This window comes from Physella acuta, unplaced genomic scaffold, assembly GCF_028476545.2.
Source record: "Physella acuta isolate Inbredline_101_S28 unplaced genomic scaffold, ASM2847654v3 ptg001472l, whole genome shotgun sequence".
In the NCBI taxonomy this organism is placed as follows: Eukaryota; Metazoa; Mollusca; class Gastropoda; family Physidae; genus Physella; species Physella acuta.
The window spans coordinates 81,854-102,878 of NW_026732987.1; the positions used below are offsets into that span (position 1 = coordinate 81,854).

At 34.2% G+C, this 21,025-nt stretch overlaps 1 protein-coding gene across 5 annotated transcripts in view; it reads left to right on the forward strand.

Annotated features, from left to right (window-relative positions):
• LOC131928183 (irregular chiasm C-roughest protein) overlaps positions 1-21,025 on the forward strand; it is an 82,437-nt gene that overhangs the window by 57,091 nt on the left and 4,321 nt on the right. The window contains exons 3-16 of one of the 5 annotated variants that reach the window (XM_059284125.1): positions 342-696; positions 6,623-6,814; positions 12,497-12,622; positions 13,027-13,125; positions 13,339-13,554; positions 13,918-14,029; positions 14,290-14,441; positions 14,727-14,993; positions 15,638-15,934; positions 16,539-16,661; positions 17,683-17,811; positions 18,452-18,579; positions 18,883-18,954; positions 20,275-20,396. In XM_059284125.1, the coding sequence (XP_059140108.1) occupies positions 375-696; positions 6,623-6,814; positions 12,497-12,622; positions 13,027-13,125; positions 13,339-13,554; positions 13,918-14,029; positions 14,290-14,441; positions 14,727-14,993; positions 15,638-15,934; positions 16,539-16,661; positions 17,683-17,811; positions 18,452-18,579; positions 18,883-18,954; positions 20,275-20,396 (2,357 nt within the window). In that variant the 5' untranslated portion in view covers positions 342-374. Of the gene's footprint in view, positions 1-341; positions 697-6,622; positions 6,815-12,496; positions 12,623-13,026; positions 13,126-13,338; positions 13,555-13,917; positions 14,030-14,289; positions 14,442-14,726; positions 14,994-15,637; positions 15,935-16,538; positions 16,662-17,682; positions 17,812-18,433; positions 18,580-18,882; positions 18,955-20,274; positions 20,397-21,025 lie in introns of all 5 variants that reach the window. The other 4 variants (XM_059284124.1, XM_059284127.1, XM_059284126.1 and 1 more) reach the window with 4 other exon arrangements.

Sequence of the window (21,025 nt, forward strand, 5' to 3'; positions counted from 1 at the left end):
GTTCTCTCTTTGTATTTCTTATTGTTTGTTTGTTGGTTTGTCACACGCATCGAAGTTCTGTTATTTTTTCCTAAATCTGAACCTTTTAATGAGTAAAACAATCTTCTTCTTCTTCTTTTTAGTTTTGGATGGTATTTTCCCCAACACTATTAAGTATACGTGTCAACTTGTTATACGTCATTGAGGCCGTTGACTCCGATTTCAGCCTGATTTTCTTTTAGATTTGCTAAAAAAATTGTAGCATTTTAAAAAAATTAATTACGTGTAATTTTGAAGTTAGAAAATAATCTTTGTCGGATTTTTAAACAGTTGAATAATTGTAAATACTGTTTTTGTTTTAGGCACTGAATCACGTGATCTAAAGTTGTAACAACATGGAGGCTGACGATCCAAGATTCAACCAACGGCCTCGTCACCACCACCACCAGCAGCAGCAACACTCGCTACAGCAACATCCTCTGCTACAACGTCATCAACCATCTCAGGAAAGACCTCAACGACCCCGCCAACGGCTATGCCAACGTCACGGCGGCCATTTTGTTGAGGTCCATCCCAGGCAGCAGAAGGTCTCACAACATCGAAAAAATGTCCAGCAAAGACATTTTGTGGACTGGACATTCTCGAACACTTGTCGAGCTTTGAGGGAATACGCCTTTTGTGTTTTTATTATATTCAGTGGACTGGTGTTCAGTGGAGGTAAGTTGTCAAGATATGTTAGAGAGTAAGTGGTCAAGATATGTTAGAGAGTAAGTGGTCAAGATATGTTAGAGAGTAAGTGGTCAAGATATGTAGGAGAGTTAGTGGTCAAGATATTAGGAAGGTAGTGGTCAAGATATTAGGATCTGCCCAATGGATCGGTAGGGCTAAAGAGGAATATTTACTACACTTTAGATAGATAAAGCACTGCATGATAAACAAACAAACATACTCAACCAATAACAAACATATGCTGGTTCTACAAACATGGTAATACATAATGGTATCTTCACATGAGATGCTACATGCCGTGTTCTGCATTTTAGTTGTTTTTTTCCCACATGGTTTGAAAGATAATTTTGCACTCATAAACGTCATCATCTTAAAAAAATACATCGATACGATTTTTTTTTTAAAGTGCGAATGTTAAAAAAGCTGAATGGATTAGATCTAATGAGATCTTGTTCGTCTGTTGTTAAGGTCAACAAATACGGAAAAATAATCCCATTTTGTTGTGTTTTTATTTCCGGCCCTGAGCTTCCCATATTCCAGAAACCATACTTTGAGTTCTAATCAGACTACGTTGGGTCGATGTCTTTAAGTAGATCTTTGTTTTTGACTGCTCTTTCTTGCCGTCTTTTTTTTTTTTTTTTTTTTTTGTTGTTGTTTTTTTGTAATAACAAACAATTCTAAAATTGTGTGTTGTTGGTAAGTTTTAGTGCTAAGCTTTATGATAAGCATATTTATGCCTCCATCGCAATAAGACTTTTGAACAAACACATTTTTTAAAACTACCATAAAAATATAATATTTTAAAAATTATAAACCTAATTTTCTGCCATAATAATCTTTATTTCCGAAACTGTTAGTAAATGTAATTAAAGTAGTATTTTCAAAATAGTAGTTATCAGACAATGACAAATGAAACTGAGATGGTGAGGCCGTATGCTAAGAATATGAGTAGATGCATTGGCCAAGATTGATCGTAGATGGACACCACAGGGCTAAAGAAAACGTGGGGAAACCAAAAAAGATATGTAGAAGATCAATGGAGAAAGTTGAAGAAAAGAGGCCTAACATTCCAACAGGCAGAGGTTACAGCTAGTAGACAGGATAAAATGGCGCTCACTTGTTGATGCTGCCTGCGTCAATATGCGTTGTGAGATGATGATGAGCATCTTCAGTGGTAGTGGACTGGTCGAGCAACAGAGCGGACGGTGAATAACTCGGAAGGATCGAGTTTGGCCACAGACTGGAGCCTGTTTGATATTCTTTACTTGGGCCTTTTTTTACTTGATTCCTATAGGGTTTACTATACTTGGATATGCCATGGCCACAGAAACAGATGAACTCTACTTCACCTGTCATATCGATCGTACCTTCTGGAACTGAAGTCTTATTAACAGCATATCACATTTTATTTTTAGATCCTCTGTTCATATACCTTTATAGGACAGATACATAGACTCTAACTAAACTGTTTGATTGTTGTTGTTGAAATCAATATTAAAATTAAGCGCGGATTTTTGCATAAACACCCTCTTCTATACAGTAATTCCTTTTTTTAAATATATATTTTAGAACGTATTTACCTTCCGCCATTTCATAGACCTTCCAAGTAATAATTACATGTAATGATCCTTTTTTTTATCCCGATACCACACACAAATCTGGCTTGTTTTTAATATATTTACCAGTCTCATTATTTAAAAAATCAAACCAAATGAAAAATGTATCTACCTTCTGTCTGTAAAATATGACAGCAGGCTTGACACAAAAATCTGGAGCAACCGAGTCAGAAGAAGTTAATCCTGAATATTAGATTTCTGCGCGTTATTTTTAGAGTGTGCCGATTTGGCATGCGGTCAAAAGAATTTATTGTAATCGAAAAGTTGGCCAAAAAAAAACTATAGTATTAGGCAGACAGCTAGGTGAGGGGGCGCTTTAATGCGCGTGATTGATGACATGTTGCACATAAAGTCATGGGGCATATGTCATACAACTAATGAGTATTTATAAGGTTTGGGGGGGGGGGGGTCAAATAGTTTAAACAAGTTAAAGGAATCTGGAGAGGAGGGTAGGTCCATTAAATAGTGTATAAATCAGGTCTTGGGCATACGTAGCAAATTTTATGTGACAATTTGGACGTCTGTTTAATGAAAGAGAGGGCCGCACTAATCATCAATGGCTACGAAAAGAAATGAGGCATCTTAACATCTTAATGTCTGATCAAATTTAAATTCGACCAAATGCTACAAAGTAAACTTTACGACATAGAGAGTCACCAAAAAAACATAAATAATTTAAAATGACTTTTACACATTAACGAATTTTAGTATTAAAATATTCCAATCACACTCCGTATTTACCCTATATATTTCACATCTAACATTCATATTTAGCGGCAACATATTATTTTTATCTTTGTTGAGGGGGGAGGGGTGATCCATCAATGATAGAGCCGAACAGCTAAGTACTCAACTCACGAGGCACAAACCCAATGCCCAGGAACGAGCTATCTGGGTAACCCTATAACTATACTACCAACGAGGGCTGTTTATAGTTTGTTTTAGCCCAAAGAAAACATTTCGATGGCCCTTAAGTGTGATGACCCATCACTGCAGCCCAGTCAGCCCTCCCGGATAATCCTACTCTTCCGTCAAACTAGTCGCCGTGCGTTTAAATATTAATTCAACGAGCGTTCACTGGTTCTAGCTTTGTTGTGATTCGATTCTAGGTTGTTCTGACAAACTTATGGGGATGACTCGCTAAATAGTAAAAAGAGCATTCCAAAGCAGCGTTCACAACCATCCTAACCTATCTTTGTATATTTAATAAAATCGTATTTTCTTAGCAAAATTATAAACTGATGTTTTGTCAAAACGGTGACTTTATTCGGGGTATTTAAAACAATATTTCAAGTAATGACTGCTACGTTTTGCAGCCAATATCGTTCTGGTAGTCAGAAATGTTGTTGTAGTCAGTATCGTACTTATAGTCATTTACACTCTTATTGTCAATATCGTTCTTGTCGTGAGTATCGTCCTTATAGTCAGTATCGCCCTGTAGTCAGTAATCAGTATCGTTCTTGTTGCTAGTATAAATACAATTCAGTCTATGTCAAGCCTGCTACGATTCCTCATCGCCCGTGTTAAAAATGTTGTTGGTCAAAATAAATCCCGTCCTGGAGAAATGCTCCAACAAAAACAACACAGACACACGTCCAGAGTACATCACGCTTGCCAGTTACTGACCTCCCGCTCCACGTGACCTCGGTCTGTTAAAATAATCTACATATTTACCTCCCTTTCATACGGCCACTAACAGGTAATTTCCCTTGCTAATTGACCTTTCCTTGGCTCTTTGGCGTAGGGACAAGATAAGCAAAGGAACAAAAAAAAAAACCATGTTTCCCAATGGTCTATGGCTTTTGTCTTTTCGTGATGTACCCCACAATACACATTTACTTCGCTATTCAACAACAACCGATCGTTCAGATTTACCTTAACTGTAGGCTATGGCCAAAAACTATGTTATTGTTGGTATGTAGATCTGAACGTGTGTTCTTATAACTGGTATTTATGTTGTGTACATGGAATGTGAAGTTGTTTCTCCTTTATTTAAACAAAAAATGTTTACCATTACAAGGTAGACTTAACATTAGCCATGCTAAGAGAACACACTTTTTTTTTAAAATTAGCTGGAGGCTGAAAATTAGTTCCTTAAGAATGTCGCCTTTGAGAATCTTACAAAGTAGTAGTTACTGTAACATTTTACAAACAAAATTAAAAATAGATAAAAATAAACGCTAAGCAGCATTCCTTTCAGAGTATATATTCTTGCATATATATCATTCCTTTCAGAGTATATATTCTTGCATATTTGTGAAAAATATATATGGGCTAAATCCATATATGGATGTTGTGAACTCATAAACCTTGCAGTATGAGCCGGGGGGGGGGGGGGGGAGGTAAAGGTAGATATCAATGTAAATATTTTGTACTTGGGAAAGAAAATAAACAAATCTCAACATGTGTGTAATACATCGTTACTTAAAAAACATAAATGTTGTAACGTAGCCAATAGCAAATTACCTGTGAATGACGTAATCAGTTATGTTGTGATATCATTACTACCTGCTAATGTAGGGCAGATGTGTAGTTATTGAACTCTCACGTTTAGGCCTTATGTTCTGGTTGTTATTTTTTAAACTATTGGCTTGTTTTATAGGGAGGTAAACCAAACAAGCTGGTTGTGAAATTGCCGGCTTGGAATGTTATTAGTTGTTATCTTAGGGTGTCGTCATTGGGCTTTCAACTTAATCACGTTAAAATATAATCAGACCTAGGGGAAAAAATGGGAAAAAAAATATTTAAAAAATAAGAAAAATAATAATTTTAAAATGATTATGAACCATATAAAATATGCACATCGTTCATTTTACAAAAGCATTACAAATATTCGTGGGATTATGATTAGAACTAGAATGGGCTATTAAATTTTTAACTCATTATGAAATTAAGTGATGTATAATAACATTGTGTACACGTCATACTTTCACATTTGGTACTTCGTAGGTCAGCACGTGAACCAGGTCCCGGGGAGGACCACCACCCCCCCCCCCCGTGCCACACCCACAATGCACCGCGTCGCTGTTTAGTCTTTAGGACGCTGTACTCGAGTATCTAGTCGTCGGTTTGTTTAGAAACCCGACCGTACGTACCCCGAGGGACGTATTGTATCCCAACATGCACTGACTATCATCACATCGACATTTGCTTGTGGGGGTAGAGTTTTTGTTTCTGTTAGAAATTTATGGCCCGGTGTAATGGGAAAATGTTCTCTATTAACGATATCTCATGTCAGAGATTTTTCCACGATTAGTGTTTGAGGTTTTCTATTTTGATCATGAATAAAGTAGCTACTTACACATTTTATATGACGTGAAAAAAAAATGCTGTTTCTTGAAGTTGTCTTTCTCTTTCTCTGCTCGAAGTGTAAAAATAAGTTTTTGGTCCTTGCAAAACAACTGGTATGTTGTGTAGTTTGGGTTATATATATATAATTGCATTTGTCATTACACATTGGTGTTCTCTTTACAAATATAATTTTTATTTATTTTGACGGTACATCGTCCTATTTTAATGTTGTGCTACTTGAGCAGTTCATTGTTGTACTTTAACCGCGCATTAATCTATTATTACTATCTTATTGATCTATTTTTAACAGACAAAAAAAATACCACCAATACAGGACCACATAACCACCCAACACTTATAATTTTATAAGACTGAGTATTGGGGAAGTATTATCAGTATAAGAATATGTGAGAAAGTTAGGGCAGATCACTTCCGCTTTAGTATCAACATATCGTTTTTCAAATGCGAACATTACATTGTTTTATTTTTTTAATGGATTTTTCTATTATTAACATTTGTATGTTCTGATATTGTTCTATTTTTATCTGTATATTGTTGTTTATTGTTCTACTTTCACATCGTAATGTTTATTGTTCGACTTTCACCATCGTAATGTTTATTGTTCTACTTTCATTATCGTATTGTTTATTGTTCTACTTTTACCATCTTATTGTATATTGTTCTACTTTCACCATCGTAATGTTTATTGTTCTACTTTCACCATCCTAGTGTTTATTGCTCTACTTTCACCATCGTAATGTTTATTGTTCTACTTTCACCATCGTAATATTTATTGTTCTACTTTCACCATCGTAATGTTTATTATTCTACTTTCACCATCGTAATGTTTATTGTTCTACTTTCACCATCGTAATGTTTACTGTTCTACTTTCACCATCGTAATGTTTATTGTTCTACTTTCACCATCGTAATGTTTATTGTTCTACTTTCACCATCGTAATGTTTATTGTTCTACTTTCACCATCGTAATGTTGTTCTATCCACAGCCGAGTGCCGCATGAGGTTTCTAGTCCACCCCAGCAACGCCTCAGTGGCCGAGCAGGTCGACTTCGTCTTCAACTGCACCATCACCGAACTGGACGGCGATGTCCAGTGGACCAAAGGCGGATTTGGTCTCGGTATTGACCGGGAACTGGAAGGTTTTGAGAGATACTCGATGGTCGGCTCTGAACGCAGGGGTAAGTACTCACCTTGATGATGAATGCGCACTCAAGAAACGGAAGTGGCGAAATCTAAAAATAGCTCTTGTTTTCGTAATCAGTTTTTTTTATATTTTCCTACCCTGAATAAAAGAAATCAGAATTCATACTCTATGTGAGTGGATGTAAGTTCCCTTTTCGAACCTGACGGTTCATGGAGCGAGTGAAGTAGAGTTCACATGTCGCTAACAAGAGATGCTTAAAATTTCGGTTCCTAAATTGTACACTGGTATGTCGCTACATAGATAGTCAATGCGTTAAAACTAAATCGCTCTCAGCAAGGTGTCACACTTAAAATTAATCAGTAGCTCTGTTCATGATGGGCTGATCACGTGGGGTGGGTGGGGGGAGGGGTAAAGCTTATTCAGTAACCTAAGAGTTCTAAGTTCAAATTTTTCTAGGATTGTATCACACTTCAATCAAAAAGTCAAGTTTTTTTGTCTGCAAGACGAACTGAGCTAAATGATTCCGCTAAATCCCCCCTCCCCCCACTCCAAACATACTAAATTTATATTTAATTAGAAAATATATATCTTAATCAGTGTCTGCACCCTGGAAATGTATGTCCGCCTCCCACCACCCCCCCCACCCCTCACCCCTTTCTCGAAAGTTTCGATTGCCGTCTCTGAAAAAAAAATGTCTGAAAGAAACAATGTATTTTATATTGAAACTTTCTGAGCAATTAATAATCGAAAGAGGTAGAGTTGGAATCCTACTTTTTAACCTCACTTGCAGCTTTCTTTGTGGAATTTCGGAGGCTGGCTCATTCAACACATTTATATTTTATTTTATCCATCCCACACTACCTTATCCCCTCCACCCCCCCCCCCCCCCCCACCTCTCTAAACCCTGGCAGCGATCTAGTCACCCAGAACCCCCAATCACACTCATTACTGTCGTTAAGTCTCCGTGGGATCGCGCGAAATAACGAAGATTATCTCATTAGGTTCTAATTCCCGCCAAGATTCGAAACCGAGGCTATGCTTAAAAAAAAGTGTTTACGTGCAAGTTTTTCGTGTCGTGAACTAGCATTTCGAATCGTTCTGGTAAAGTTCGCTTGGTGTGACGAAATTCTCTTCATGCATTATTAAGAGTTATTTTAGTGTGATGGATATTATATTTCGTCTGCTTTGTTTTTTACAGTGATATGTTTTACATATAGGGCTGGTAAGTAGGTCACCAACCAGTTCTATGGCTCATGCAGGTTTTATTGAGCCGTAGAACTGGTTGGTGACCTACTTACCAGCCCTATAGGGGTGGTGTGGTTGAATGTAGGTCAGTGTAGGAGCGCTCTAATGGTAACCCGAAAGGCAAGGGTTCGTTTCTCGAACTCGACAATGAAATGACGTCCCCGAGTCCACCCAGCTCTAATAAATACCTTATCCTAATAGGAGAAAGATTTTTAACTAGATATTCCTAGGCCATAGAAACATATGACCTCTACTTTATCTAGTCTAAAAGGGTACTCGACTACTTATTTCCAAAATTCGATAGACTTACAACAATTTAGATACAACAAATTCCCCTAAATAACATGTCGAAAATGTTTAAACAACCTGGAATAAAAGTACATTGATTTAAAACAAGGAACGCTTATCCGACAAACAAGAAATGTATCAAAATTCCAAACTTATTTTTTTTCCTAACAAAATTTCTTTCACTCAAAACATAACAACAATCGCATGTATATCGCAAAGCTGAACAAAAATAGATATCACGTGATTTTTCGTTTCCCGTTGAACTGCTTTCTCAAGTGCGCATTTAGACAAGCGCGGACGTTTCTATTTAGATACTTGGTATGTATCGGTCCTTATCACACTTGCGTACAGGATATTGAATTTGAATGTGTGGATGTCGACACTATGCTTGCATGCGAACACTTGAGTGAGACCACAAAATTTTGAACCACTGAAAGATTCCTTATAGCTGTTCGATTAATGTTAAAATGCTAAATTGAGACCCACCGAAATGTTTTGGCTACCAGAGTTTCTTTCAGACATGTTTCTCCGGGGGGGGGGGGATATCTACTTGAAACTTTCGAGGACGTGGTTGCGTACAGCGGGTAAAGTAAATATTTTATATATATATATAAATTATAAAATTATATATAGCAGTGTAGTGCTTCTCCGTCGAGAGTTTAACTCTGATGTGATGAGCCCCCCCCCCCACCCCAGCACACACAAACACACACACTTCCCCACAAACACATCCACCCACACCTCCCCACTCCTATATTCATCATTTTACCCACTTAACCAACTCTATCTACGTTTAGAAATTTCCTCAGATTCTGTTACTAAAAATAGACATGGTTGTGAATGGAATTTACGGTATCTAGTGTAGAACCTATACCGGATTGTCTCATTAAGGTTGATAATTAGGAGCTAATTGCTCAACGCTAACTATATGGGGCTTTAAACTATGATTATTATAACGAACTGAGTAATTTAACATTTAATGAAATGTCTGTCTGAATATTGTACAAAGTATGAACTTTATTAAACCTTTTGATGTACGAACTATTTACCTATGTGGAATATTCTACTAAAGCGAATTATTAGTTTGAAAAAAAAAACAATTAGTCGTGAATCAGCTTCCCTTAACGTGAGTTAATTGCGACGAAAAGATTTTTTCGCGTTAATATCTAGTACCAGTATAATAACACAGCGGCAGACAACACACGCAACGCCCAGATCTGTCAAAGTAACTTACATTGGACCTCCCATTCGCAGTATTTCCCCGGGCTCACCTTCCCCACCCAGGGGACGATAACATTGTTTCACAGGCCCGGTGAGTTACGTCCCCTTTGCTGCAACTTTTATAAACAGCTCGAACGTGATGCTGCGCAGATGCGCGTTAGTGGCGCTAGTGCATACAAATAGACAAAACCGGTGATTGGGATCCTGGGTAAAATATCGGTACACTAGAGGGGTGTACTGATGTATATTGTATATATTTAAGGTATATCAGGTGTGGGTGGGTCTAGAAAAACAAATCGTGATCGTAATAACTTTTCTTTTTTTTTTCTTATTTTCTTATAATTATGTTAAATACCGGGATCCTGGTGAAAATAGCAGTACACAAGAAAGGTATAGTGATGTATGTATTCGACGTATATCAGTGTGGGTGGGTCTAGAAAAACGAACCATATTCGTGGTGGTTTTTTTTTTACTATAATAATGTTAAATCCAGCTTGGAAGTTTAGACTCGCGAAAAAAAATCTTGACTATTTTATTATCTTAGGATTCTTTGAGAGAAAAAAAAAACAACAATAAACAAATAAAACAACTATTAAGACTTTTTATCATGGCGTAATATTAAAAAAAAATTATTAACCATTGTTGAGCGCTGAACAGCCCTTTTACCGTATATAACTTTTTTATAGCAATAAAATAATAAATATGATTTAAATATAGGCATAAAGGCGTCAATAGGCTAAAGGAAGGGGTGCGGTCCGCAGTCCGCAGATACCACTTTTAGGGGTGATGCCAAATCAGAGTTTCTTCCAGGCATCTCTTCCCCCCCCCCCCCCGAACGAAATGAAATGTATATAACGTATATAGAAAATATATACTTTTAGCAGTGTCCGCCCCCCCCCCCCGAAAATTTCAAGTGCCCCCCCCCACCCCCAGAGAAAAAAAGTCTGGAAGAAACACTGTGCCAAATTAAAACATTTTAAAATGTACCTTCAAAATACTATTTTATACAGTAAAAATAACAAGTAGTAGGGCTGAGGGGTGACATCAAACCGAAAATGCAAAATTGTTGGTGGTAGTGACAACAGCACCGGTAACACCCGACCTAGTGACGCCACTGAATATGCCTACTAGTTGCCGCACAGGACTACTTGTTTAGCGCATATAGATCTAGTAAGCTAATCATTTGAATAAAGTGCCCAGTTGCTGTCTGTTTCAGTGTTAATGCATACATTCAGTGGCGTAGCGAGGTCGGGTGTCACCCGGTGCGGCACTTAATGGTGTCACCCCATCAGAGGCGTAGCGACTCTTCCCGGGGACAAACTTTTAATTTTCGATTTGCACCTCCCCTCAAACTTTCGATTTGCACCCCCCCCCTCAAATTTTCACCCGGTGCGGTCCGCACCACCCGCACCCCCCCCCCCCCCCCCCCCTCGCTACGACTCTGCATACATTATTTCCTAATTGTCACCGTTATAGGCCCTATATTAAATTAGGTCTATCGCAGAAGCCCATTCGAGAAACTACAATACTGACAGCTTTTGTAATGGACCTAATAAGTTTCATTTAGCAGATTATCTTAGACATTCTTAGACATGGCGCACAGAAAGCAGACATGACTAGCTCAATAAAATTCTGTTTTTTTTTGTTTTTTTTAATTAATTTTTCCTTACAATAAAACTTTGCGAAGAAATACATTTAAGGACGCTAGTTTTAATAGTTTATAATACTACCTTCTAAGTATTAAAACTAATACTTGCCTAAATTTTAAAATTGAAAAAACAATTGAAAAAAAATACATTTCATCATGCAGCCTATGAAAATTAATTGGGTCGTAATCTTTTCTAATGTCTAGTTTTATCTGGCCACTTCCTTTCGGTTACAATCAATTTTATTATTGTGATAGCAGACAAGAACCTGTAAACCTGCTTGCTAACGAGTTTCAAGAATTTTTATGTCCAGTAATACATTTTAATAATTGCTAAGTTTTTTAAAATGAGCTGGGATCTGAAGATTATGTAAAAACGTACGACGTTCTATTCTAGACTAGAGTCTAGCTAGAGGCTCACTCTAGATTAGAATTGATTAGATCTAGATCTAACTCTTAACTCTTATTTATTAAAATAAATAATTTAGGCCTAATAAATGTGGTTATAAAAATCTGACTTTAACTTTTGGCTGATGGACTTTACTTTATACTTTATTTTATTATTACTTATATTAATACTTAAGGGAAGTTAAGGCTTAAGGTCAAAGTTGGATATAGAATTTAATTAGATCTATACTAATCTATAGAATAGATCTAGTCTACTAAATTCTATTTGATGTTTTAGTTTTAGTATTTTCAGTAAACTGGGTAAACTAAACACAATTTATAAAAAAAGGCAAGAACAATTTCATTCTTTATTAATTTTATTGCACAAAATTCAAAATATTTACAATCATGGCTGAACTAGATTCTAGGTCATGTGTTTTTTTTTAAAAATATTTATGGGTAAAAGTTTTGAGTAGGCCTACATTCACTACCAGTGTTTCTTCCAGGGGGGGGGGCACTTGAAATTTTCTGGGGGGTGGTAAACTTTCTTCGGGGGAGGGGGGGGGGGCGGTAAAAAATTATCAGGGAAGCCCCCCCCCCCCCCCCCCCCCCCCCCCGAAGAGATGCCTGGAAGAAACTGTTCACTACATCATATTCCTACTGGACCTGCAATGTTTTACACATGCTAAAACACTTCTCAATCTAAATTACAAAACTAATATTTGATCTAAGAATTAAAGATCATGGAAATATTTTTAAAAACTGCTCTTAATATAGGATAGGTGTATGGCAATGAACATTTTACATTCAAAATCCTTGATCATTCCCCTTTGATCATATCGAATTGGAATCATCATCAATGTTTTTTGTCCAGCAGAGAAAAAAAAAATTTCAGTATTCTAAATTTTAAATTTGACTTGTTGTTTACAGGGGAGTATAATCTCCTAATACGCAATGTTTCAATTGATGATGAAGACAGATATGAGTGTCAAGTCTCAACTTCAAATAGATATCCACAAGGATTGCGGAGCTCTCCTGTGTATTTGACTGTTGTTGGTAGGTTATGAACATTAATTAGGTTAGGCTGCTGTAAACATGGAACCTCGCTTGTTCACAAAGTGAAAACTAGGGGTTACTACTTGTGTTTAATAACATCACATATTTAATAAAGTAAAAATTTGAATTGGTTAATATCTATGTTAAAAGAGCCTTTATCTATGTAGAAAATAGTTTAAAAATATAATTACCATATAGGCCTACCACTCCCTATGTTTTATTTTATTTTTGTAGTTATAGGCCTTGTCATGAACTCAGATGAAAGTATAGACCTATATTTAGTTTCATATGATTAACATAGTTTGAACTATTTTCTGATAATAGACAGTTAAGTGTACATTGTAGATCTAAAAAAAAAATGTTTAACAACTGACATACATTTGAAAACAATTTTGTCTCACTAGTGAATCCTGAGAGGGTGTACATTGTACGAGAAGCAGCGGTTGAAACTGTTGCAGTAATTGTTAACAAACCAACCAATATTATATGCAGAGCTGAAAAAGGTATGACATCTTTATTTAGCTAGTTTTTAATATACCAAGAAAAGTTAAAACACTTGATAGTGAAATCCAGATATGAAATATTTTAGAATATAAAACAATTGTACTTGTTCTCTTTTTTTTCATTAATGACATACATACAGTTTCATTGAAATGCAAGGGAAGCTTTAAACAAAACTATAATTTGTCTCGTAAAAATTTTTCTCCCTAAATTAGGAAAACCTGCAGCGCACATATCATGGCATCTGAATGGAGAAAGAATTACAAATGGTGTGCACACAACAACAGAGCCAAACGGAAAATACCTGAACACCATAAGTGTCTTGACATTCAATGCAACATTAACAGATACTTCAAAGAAGGTTGAGTGTCAGGCCATGACAGAATTTATGCACAGCCCAATGAAAGATAAAGCTATTCTTGAAGTTCAGTGTAAGAAGTGGTTTTACTACTCTTTAAAATTTGGACAAAGTTGTGGATGTGGATGAGATTTAAGACATGCACTTTAAAAATGTTTATATTTGATAAATTATTGTTTGTATAGTGCCAGATCAAATTTAAATTACTTTTTGTGGCCTTTACAAATAAAAAAATTTATAAGAAATGTTTTCTAAATCCTAAATAAGTTTAATAATAAACAAATCTTATTTTTTTAAAAACCTAAACAAATTTAATATTTGACATGTCATATTTTGTTAAAACCTAAAACAAGTTTAATATTTAACAAGATATATTTGTAAAAGTTTTATATACCTGAACCTGACCATTGGATGCTTGTTGTATATGTCTGTACAGATCCCCCAACACTACAATTAAAAACCAATATATCAGAAAGAAACATCAAGGAACATGACTACGTCTCATTTGAATGTTCTGGCAATGCTCATCCATCTCTAGTTGTGTACAAGTAAGTTTGTTATTGCTATTGAATGTTGTTTTTAAAAGTTTTCTATAGGTCCACTTTAATACTTAGACTGAATAGTAAGTTAAAAAGAAATTAATGATAGAACTACTTCATCAAAAGGTTAAGATATATTTGTTTTAGAAGATTCTTGTCCTAGTCAATCAGTTAAATATAAAAAGCCTGCTATGGAATAATATTCTTGCTTTGTTTATATACATTAGTTTTCTCTCATGATGACATTTTAATTTTTACTTTAAACTCAGGTGGTATTTTAATGATAAGCCGATTCCTGATAGCAATTTCAAGTTCCACCATATCCAAGACATCTCACCTGATTATAATGGTAAAAAAATATCTTGTGAGGCAACCAACTCAGTCGGCACAACTCGGATAGACAAACTTCTCAATGTGGAATGTATGTAGATAAGTAATACTTACCTTATTTTAATTTATATAGACCTATATTTTAAAAGCATTTATTTTACAAAAGTTTAATAAATAGAATTTTTTTTAAAAAAAAACAATAGTTACATTTCTTTTCTCTTTAGCAAATCTTGATATTAGTTTGCAAATCATTAACACTCCTAAAAAATGAAAGGGGGTGTTTATAATTTTGCATTCTTTGCATTGGTTTTTACAAAATAGTAAAATATGTCTGGTAGAAATGTTGAAGAAATTATTTGCATTTTTTCTGGTTTAGTTGGTCCACGTATTGAAAGCTTAACAGAAGTTGTGGGAGCAGATTTGGGCGGAACTGCTGTCCTGACCTGTGAGGTGAGAGGAAACCCTGAGCCTAGCATTATCTGGAGGCGCAAAGACAGAGTCACGCATGCCTCACGCACCCTTGTGACCAAAAGCACATTTCACATCAGCAATGTGACAAACCACACATTTGGCTGGTATGTTTGTATTGGATCTGTGATTGGCTTCCCCGATACGAGCAGAGAGGTCATGCTCCTAAAAAATGGTAAGCTTGTTTTTTGTTCATCTCTCATATATTATTATGTATATGTTTAGCTGGTATGGTTGATAACAGTTCTTTAACCCAAAACCCTAGTTCTAACACTAAACCAAAGCACTTTTAGCCAGATCCATAGCAATAACTGTCATTGTGCGATATTGATTTACGTATCTGTTAGTCATATCTATAAATTCATTTAGATGTTTTCAGTCCCTAATTCCTAGTCCCTAAACTGAATTTGTATTATATTGGTAAGTGTAAGTTTCATCTGTAATATCAGTTTTTCATAAAAAATGGTGTTTCTCAGTTTATAAGCTCATCCATTTGTGAAGAAATTACAGAATTTCAACATCCTTTTACATTAATTTATTTATTTTTCTCAAAAAAGTAATATTGTCACTTTTAAAAATATTTCTTTTACAATTAAGCTACAACATCTATGAACTTTCTTTTTCATGTACTCATTTAATTAATAATTATCACTAAATTCTACATATTAATATGAAGTATCTTTAAAAAAAATTAATTTAGTCCCTTAATTGTGAAGGGCTTCTTAAGTCAAGCTATAAATATAGTTCTCAGGTTTAAGGTTTAACCTTTGGAGTACTCACCTACTTACACTTGTCCTTTATATTTGCTTACAATAACAGACAAACCTGATATGAAAAGTGAAAAACAACAGATGGGAACAGAAGGGGAAAGAGGGAAACTGGAGTGCATTGCTCAGTCCATACCCAAACCCATCTCCATTGTCTGGTCAAAGGGAGGCAAACCAATACATTATCCCTCATCAGGGAGGTTCTCTAAGGAAGATAAAGATTTGACATATGGTGTCAAGAGCACTCTCCACATTCATGGGATAAAAAACGAGGACTTTGGTTATTTTAACTGCACTGTGGAAAACAATTATGGCATTGCTACTGAGCAAATTGAGCTTGTTGAGAAACGTGAGTTATCATTTGACATCTTCATCCATGCTTTAAGTCAAATGCAAGGGTTTGTCTAAGTAATATGGCCATGGTGAATATCTCACAAACATTTCATACATGCATAATTTTATAAAATTTATTAAAATAACATGAGCTTATGGATGAATTTATTTGTACATATATTTTCTACTTTAAATTGGATGATTTATAAAGTTGAGGGGGAAGGGTATGTGAACAGTGTTATTAATTTCCACACAAAATTATATTTAGTTATGTCATTAAAATATAATGATTATATTTTGTTCTATATACGAGCCTTCTAATATCTCTAGCATGAAAAGGTTTTTTTTTTTAAGCAGTGCTAATATAATGATGAGCGATTTTACACACAAAAAAATACATTAAAAAGACAGTGTATAGGCCATGGCTTAGATGTTGTATTCATTTCCATTTTCAGTGTAAGCTCCTTCCATGTGAATTTTGCATTGCTTACAAAAAAATTTAGTTTAAAAAGCTTATTTTCATTGGTTGCAGTTTAATAGTTTTTTGAATACAACATGTTTGGTAATTAAAAAGTACATGTTTGGTAAATAAATCTTTGTCACCATTTAATTTTAACCAGATATTCTACCCATCACCTACATCATTATTGGAATCATTGGAGGCCTGGCTTTAATCTTCGTGACAGCGCTGGTCTGTGTTCTGTACAGGAAATGCAAGAAAGAGGACCAAGGTAGTGTTTTAGGTGAGATTGTCAGCAGTAACCACTGGCGCTTTGGCTCAGTAACACACAAGTGGCAAAACATTTTTTTAAACATGTAGTTTTATGCCTCTAGACATTTGAAAGCAATTTCTAATGAAATAAGGGAAACAACCCTACTATTGTTTTAAACAGTGCTTTACCCTTAAATCTCTAAACTAAGAGAAGATCAAAGTATTTTTATCATCTTGAGTTATCAGATGAGTATATTTTTTTAAAATTATGAAATATAATTCTATTTTTAAATATTCAGCAAAAATGTAAATTCATTATATTCTGTGTCTTGCCACTTATTGCTTGATTGCTTTATCCCTCTTTGTTGCTATTTAGTTTTCTTCCTCTTCGGTTTGCATTACAGCATGCATCAAACATCATTATAATCAAATCCTATTATTGTTCTTCTTTTGAGGTTAAAAAAAAAGACTGCAGTTTTATTTATTTGATAATAATTTAAAAATAAGCCAACATATACTTTTATTTCATTTTGAAATTGAAATCCCAACAGTTGTTTAGTAATATTTAATTTAATGAAATTTGCATGAAAATGTGTTAAGAACTTGTGAGGTAATTTTTAATGCATGTGTTTTTATGTCATCTCTTTTTCAACTTTTTGAATTAGCTTTTAATAAATTATACTTCATTTTGAAACATTAGCTTCCTGTAATAATTATTTTATACGTGAAATGTTTTTGTTTTTTATTTTAAAAAACATAGGATAAACAAAAGTTTTAAGAGTATTTATTTTCTATTAAAGTATTTTTGCTTGTTTTTTTTTATTAGATATTATAACCTTCCTAATATAATAACTAACAAATATAGTATCTATATTGTAATTAACAAAATGCATGAGTTAAGGTTAAACCCACATTATTTAAAAAACCCAATCAATTAGATTTAAGTTTGCCACCAGCTGAGCTTTTCCCTACCTGCTTTCTGTGTTGTGTGTTGGCATAAAGCTGCATGTCCAGGTAATGACTGACTTGTCTGCATATTTGAATTCCTCAAGACCTGACCAAGAAGACTAGCTCTGAGTTTGGTGGCAGTGAAAACGTGCTGCCAGCGCCTGGCTTGACCAACCACTCTAACACCACCAACAGCCCTAGGCTACTCTTGTCTACATCAGAGAAGCTGAAAGGTATAGAAAAAAGGGCGATTGATTTCATTAGTCAACTATCATTCCTGTTTTGCTGCTTCGTTAGTAGAGGTCATTGTGTGCTCATTAAAAAAATAATTTTAATAAACTCTTTAATTGTAGTGATCAAAGATATAGGCTTGAATTTTGTGTGGTTTCAGTATACGCATTATTCAATTAAAATACTGGTTTGATGCATTTTTTTCCTTTAAAAAATAATTTTGCATTTTGTCAGTTATTTTCATAAATGTTGGAATGGATTGCATGTTCAAGTAATTTTTAAAAATTACGGAAGAAAGTTATAAATAAAAAGGTTTAATTTTTGTTTGTGCAAAATTTATTCTAAAACTTGTAACTTAAGAGAAATTTAAAAAGTCATAACCAAAATTATTTTATTAATTAAAATTAATCAATTGTTATAGCAAGGTAAGTATGTGTTTGATTTGGTTTCCAAAAACCAGTATATTTCATTTCATGTTCGCTTTCATGTTTCATATCAGTATAAAATAGATGTAACAACACTCTAACACCAATAACTCCATAATAATCATACCTGTGGGTAAAGTCTGCATGCCAACTTGTCTCTTTTATTCTCTCCTCCCTCCTTCCTCCACAAATAAACTAGCCACTCCTGCTGCTCCAGGTTCCTACACAGACACAGACAGCTCTTCAGAGAAGAAGAGAGAAAAGGCTGACTCTCCCCACACGCTCATGGGACAGTTCAGACAAGAATACAGGTTTTCTGCTGACTATGATGACATGCCATACAAGGTAATTCATCTTTTATTTTCATTATTAAAATGAACTAATTAGTGAATTTTTTAAAATTCATTTATTTATTACCTTGTTTAATTTTGAACATTTCTAATATCAATTTAAGTGTACAGAGTATGATATATGACAATTGATTATCTGATTTAACAAAAAAATATCATTTTCCTGTCATCTTAAAGTCTAGTCTTAATTTATCAAATCGTGTGTTGAGCCCACAGATAACCTTAGATTTACTTATGTTACCGTATCTGTGAAGCTCCACATAAACTAACCCAGTTTTCCTCTACTGACCTGCATCAGACAGCTAACGTGGAGGGTAAAAATGACAACCATTCCCTCTTAGCTTGGGCCACTTGTCGAAGATGGAGACAGGTTTCTTCTTCGGTCTCAATAATGTTTTTTTCCCCAACTTGTTCATGTCTTCAAAACTCACTGGCATGTCATTATCAAACAGAAAACTCAGTGCAACGTTTACATTTGATCTACTTTACATTTCTTTTTAGTTTTAAAAACATGCACTGCCTTTTTACTTAGAACATAATTAATGAAAAAATAAATCAGTCATTTCTATTATTAATGAATACTTACCCACATCTTTTAATTTAGAAACTTAGACGTGTATTTTAAGGAGAGTTAGAAATTGTTCTAATTTTTTAACACTATTTATGTAAATTATATATATAATTTTTTTAAAATTGACTAAAGACCATGTCACTAATGGAGATGTTAAATACATTGGTTAGACTTAATTAAAATTTATTTAAGCAGCAAAACAATTTTTCCAAATAATAATTTTTGTTTTAATACTTTAGTCTACATCAGAATAAGTTTATATTAAAATAATATGTACACATAGTAGTTCAAACTAGTATCTTTTTTTAAATTTCACATAAGCTAATGAAGATTGAATGAACACTTTTTTCACAGAATGTTCAGTGAGTTTTATCTCTGTTGATGGTTCTCACCCAGCTCACTGTTTCTTATTTAGCTTTTGATTTTCTGTTTTTTTTTTCTTCTTGAAATCATGACTTATTTTTTGTCACAATGTTTAATAATACAACATCTGCTTCTTCAACTTTTGTAAGGGAAGTCTGTATCCTCTAAGACACTTTAATATTTTTTTAAAAAGCAAGTAAATTATTTTTTACCCTGAATAATTTGAACAAAAATATGCAGCTTTTGACATTTTAATTTATTAAAGAGCATGTGACTGTTTAAACCCATTAAAGAATAAGCCAATTTGTTTTATTCTGTCCACAAAAGCATATATTTTATCAGATCAATCTCAATAAATATACAGAATTTAGAATTTTCTTTGCCATATTCTATTATGTCCCTTACCTTGATTGTTGATTTCTGTACCCAACACAATTTTGAAACTTTTCAGTGTGATTTTGAGTTTTTGACATTTTCAATTTTTTGAAGCTTTAAAAAGTTTTTTTTTTTTGTGCACTATTCAAACGCATAGGAAGATTCGTTAGCAAAACAAAATTTACTTTATCAAATTTCTATGTGTGCAAATGACAATGAAGACAATATTGTAACTAATTTATAAGTAATTTAATCAGCATATTAATTATAGCTAAGTTTATGAGAACATTAACCTTGAAGAATTAAAATGTGAGAGCTAGAAGTATAACACCCAAACTCTTCTCACTATAACACAGAAATATTAATTTTGTGTTTTTTCAGGAGTGTCAAGTAAAGGGAAACAACAATGGTTATGGTTTCATTGAGCCTTGTGAAACCTACTCAGATAACCAAATCTATGATGGAGAATATGTCAGGAGAGGGGAGGATCTTGTACCTGACAGGTAACCAGCATTAGATCCATTTTGCAGATCTTTAATGAACTCTTGAGCCAAAACTGTTATGTAATTTTGTTTTAAGTACAATGTAATTTTTTTCTTTAGCACTTGTGCAGGACAGAACCAGTCGCCCCCTTCTTGACTGTGTTTTGTTCTGTATGTGCAGTGCCAAAGAAATTAACTTTAAAAATACTAATTGAAGCAAATTTGTTGTAAACTTGTGAAAGGTACTTTTTGTTTGTATAGATTGAGACTTGTGTAACAGAGGTATAACTTTTCCTATTTTGTAGAGAAAGTCTATCTTCTTTAAAAATGATTTTTCTGACTTGCTTGTCACTTACAGTAATATTTCTTTTAGAGCTTTCATTTCCATCTGGAAAGATTTGGTTTGTCACCTGTTTCTAGCATTGAGAAAATTCCTTTTTTGTTTTAGGTGCTCAGTTTCATCACTAGTTTAGTGACACTAAATAAACGTAATTTTATTATCAGATCATCTATCATACAGGCTTTATTTTACAGTAGTATTATCTTTGATTAAAAAATATTGTGATATTCAACCTATTCATGCCTTTGCTTAAATTTGCTTGATAATCTTATAATTAATTATCAACTAAAAAATTAAAAAAAATTTTCTC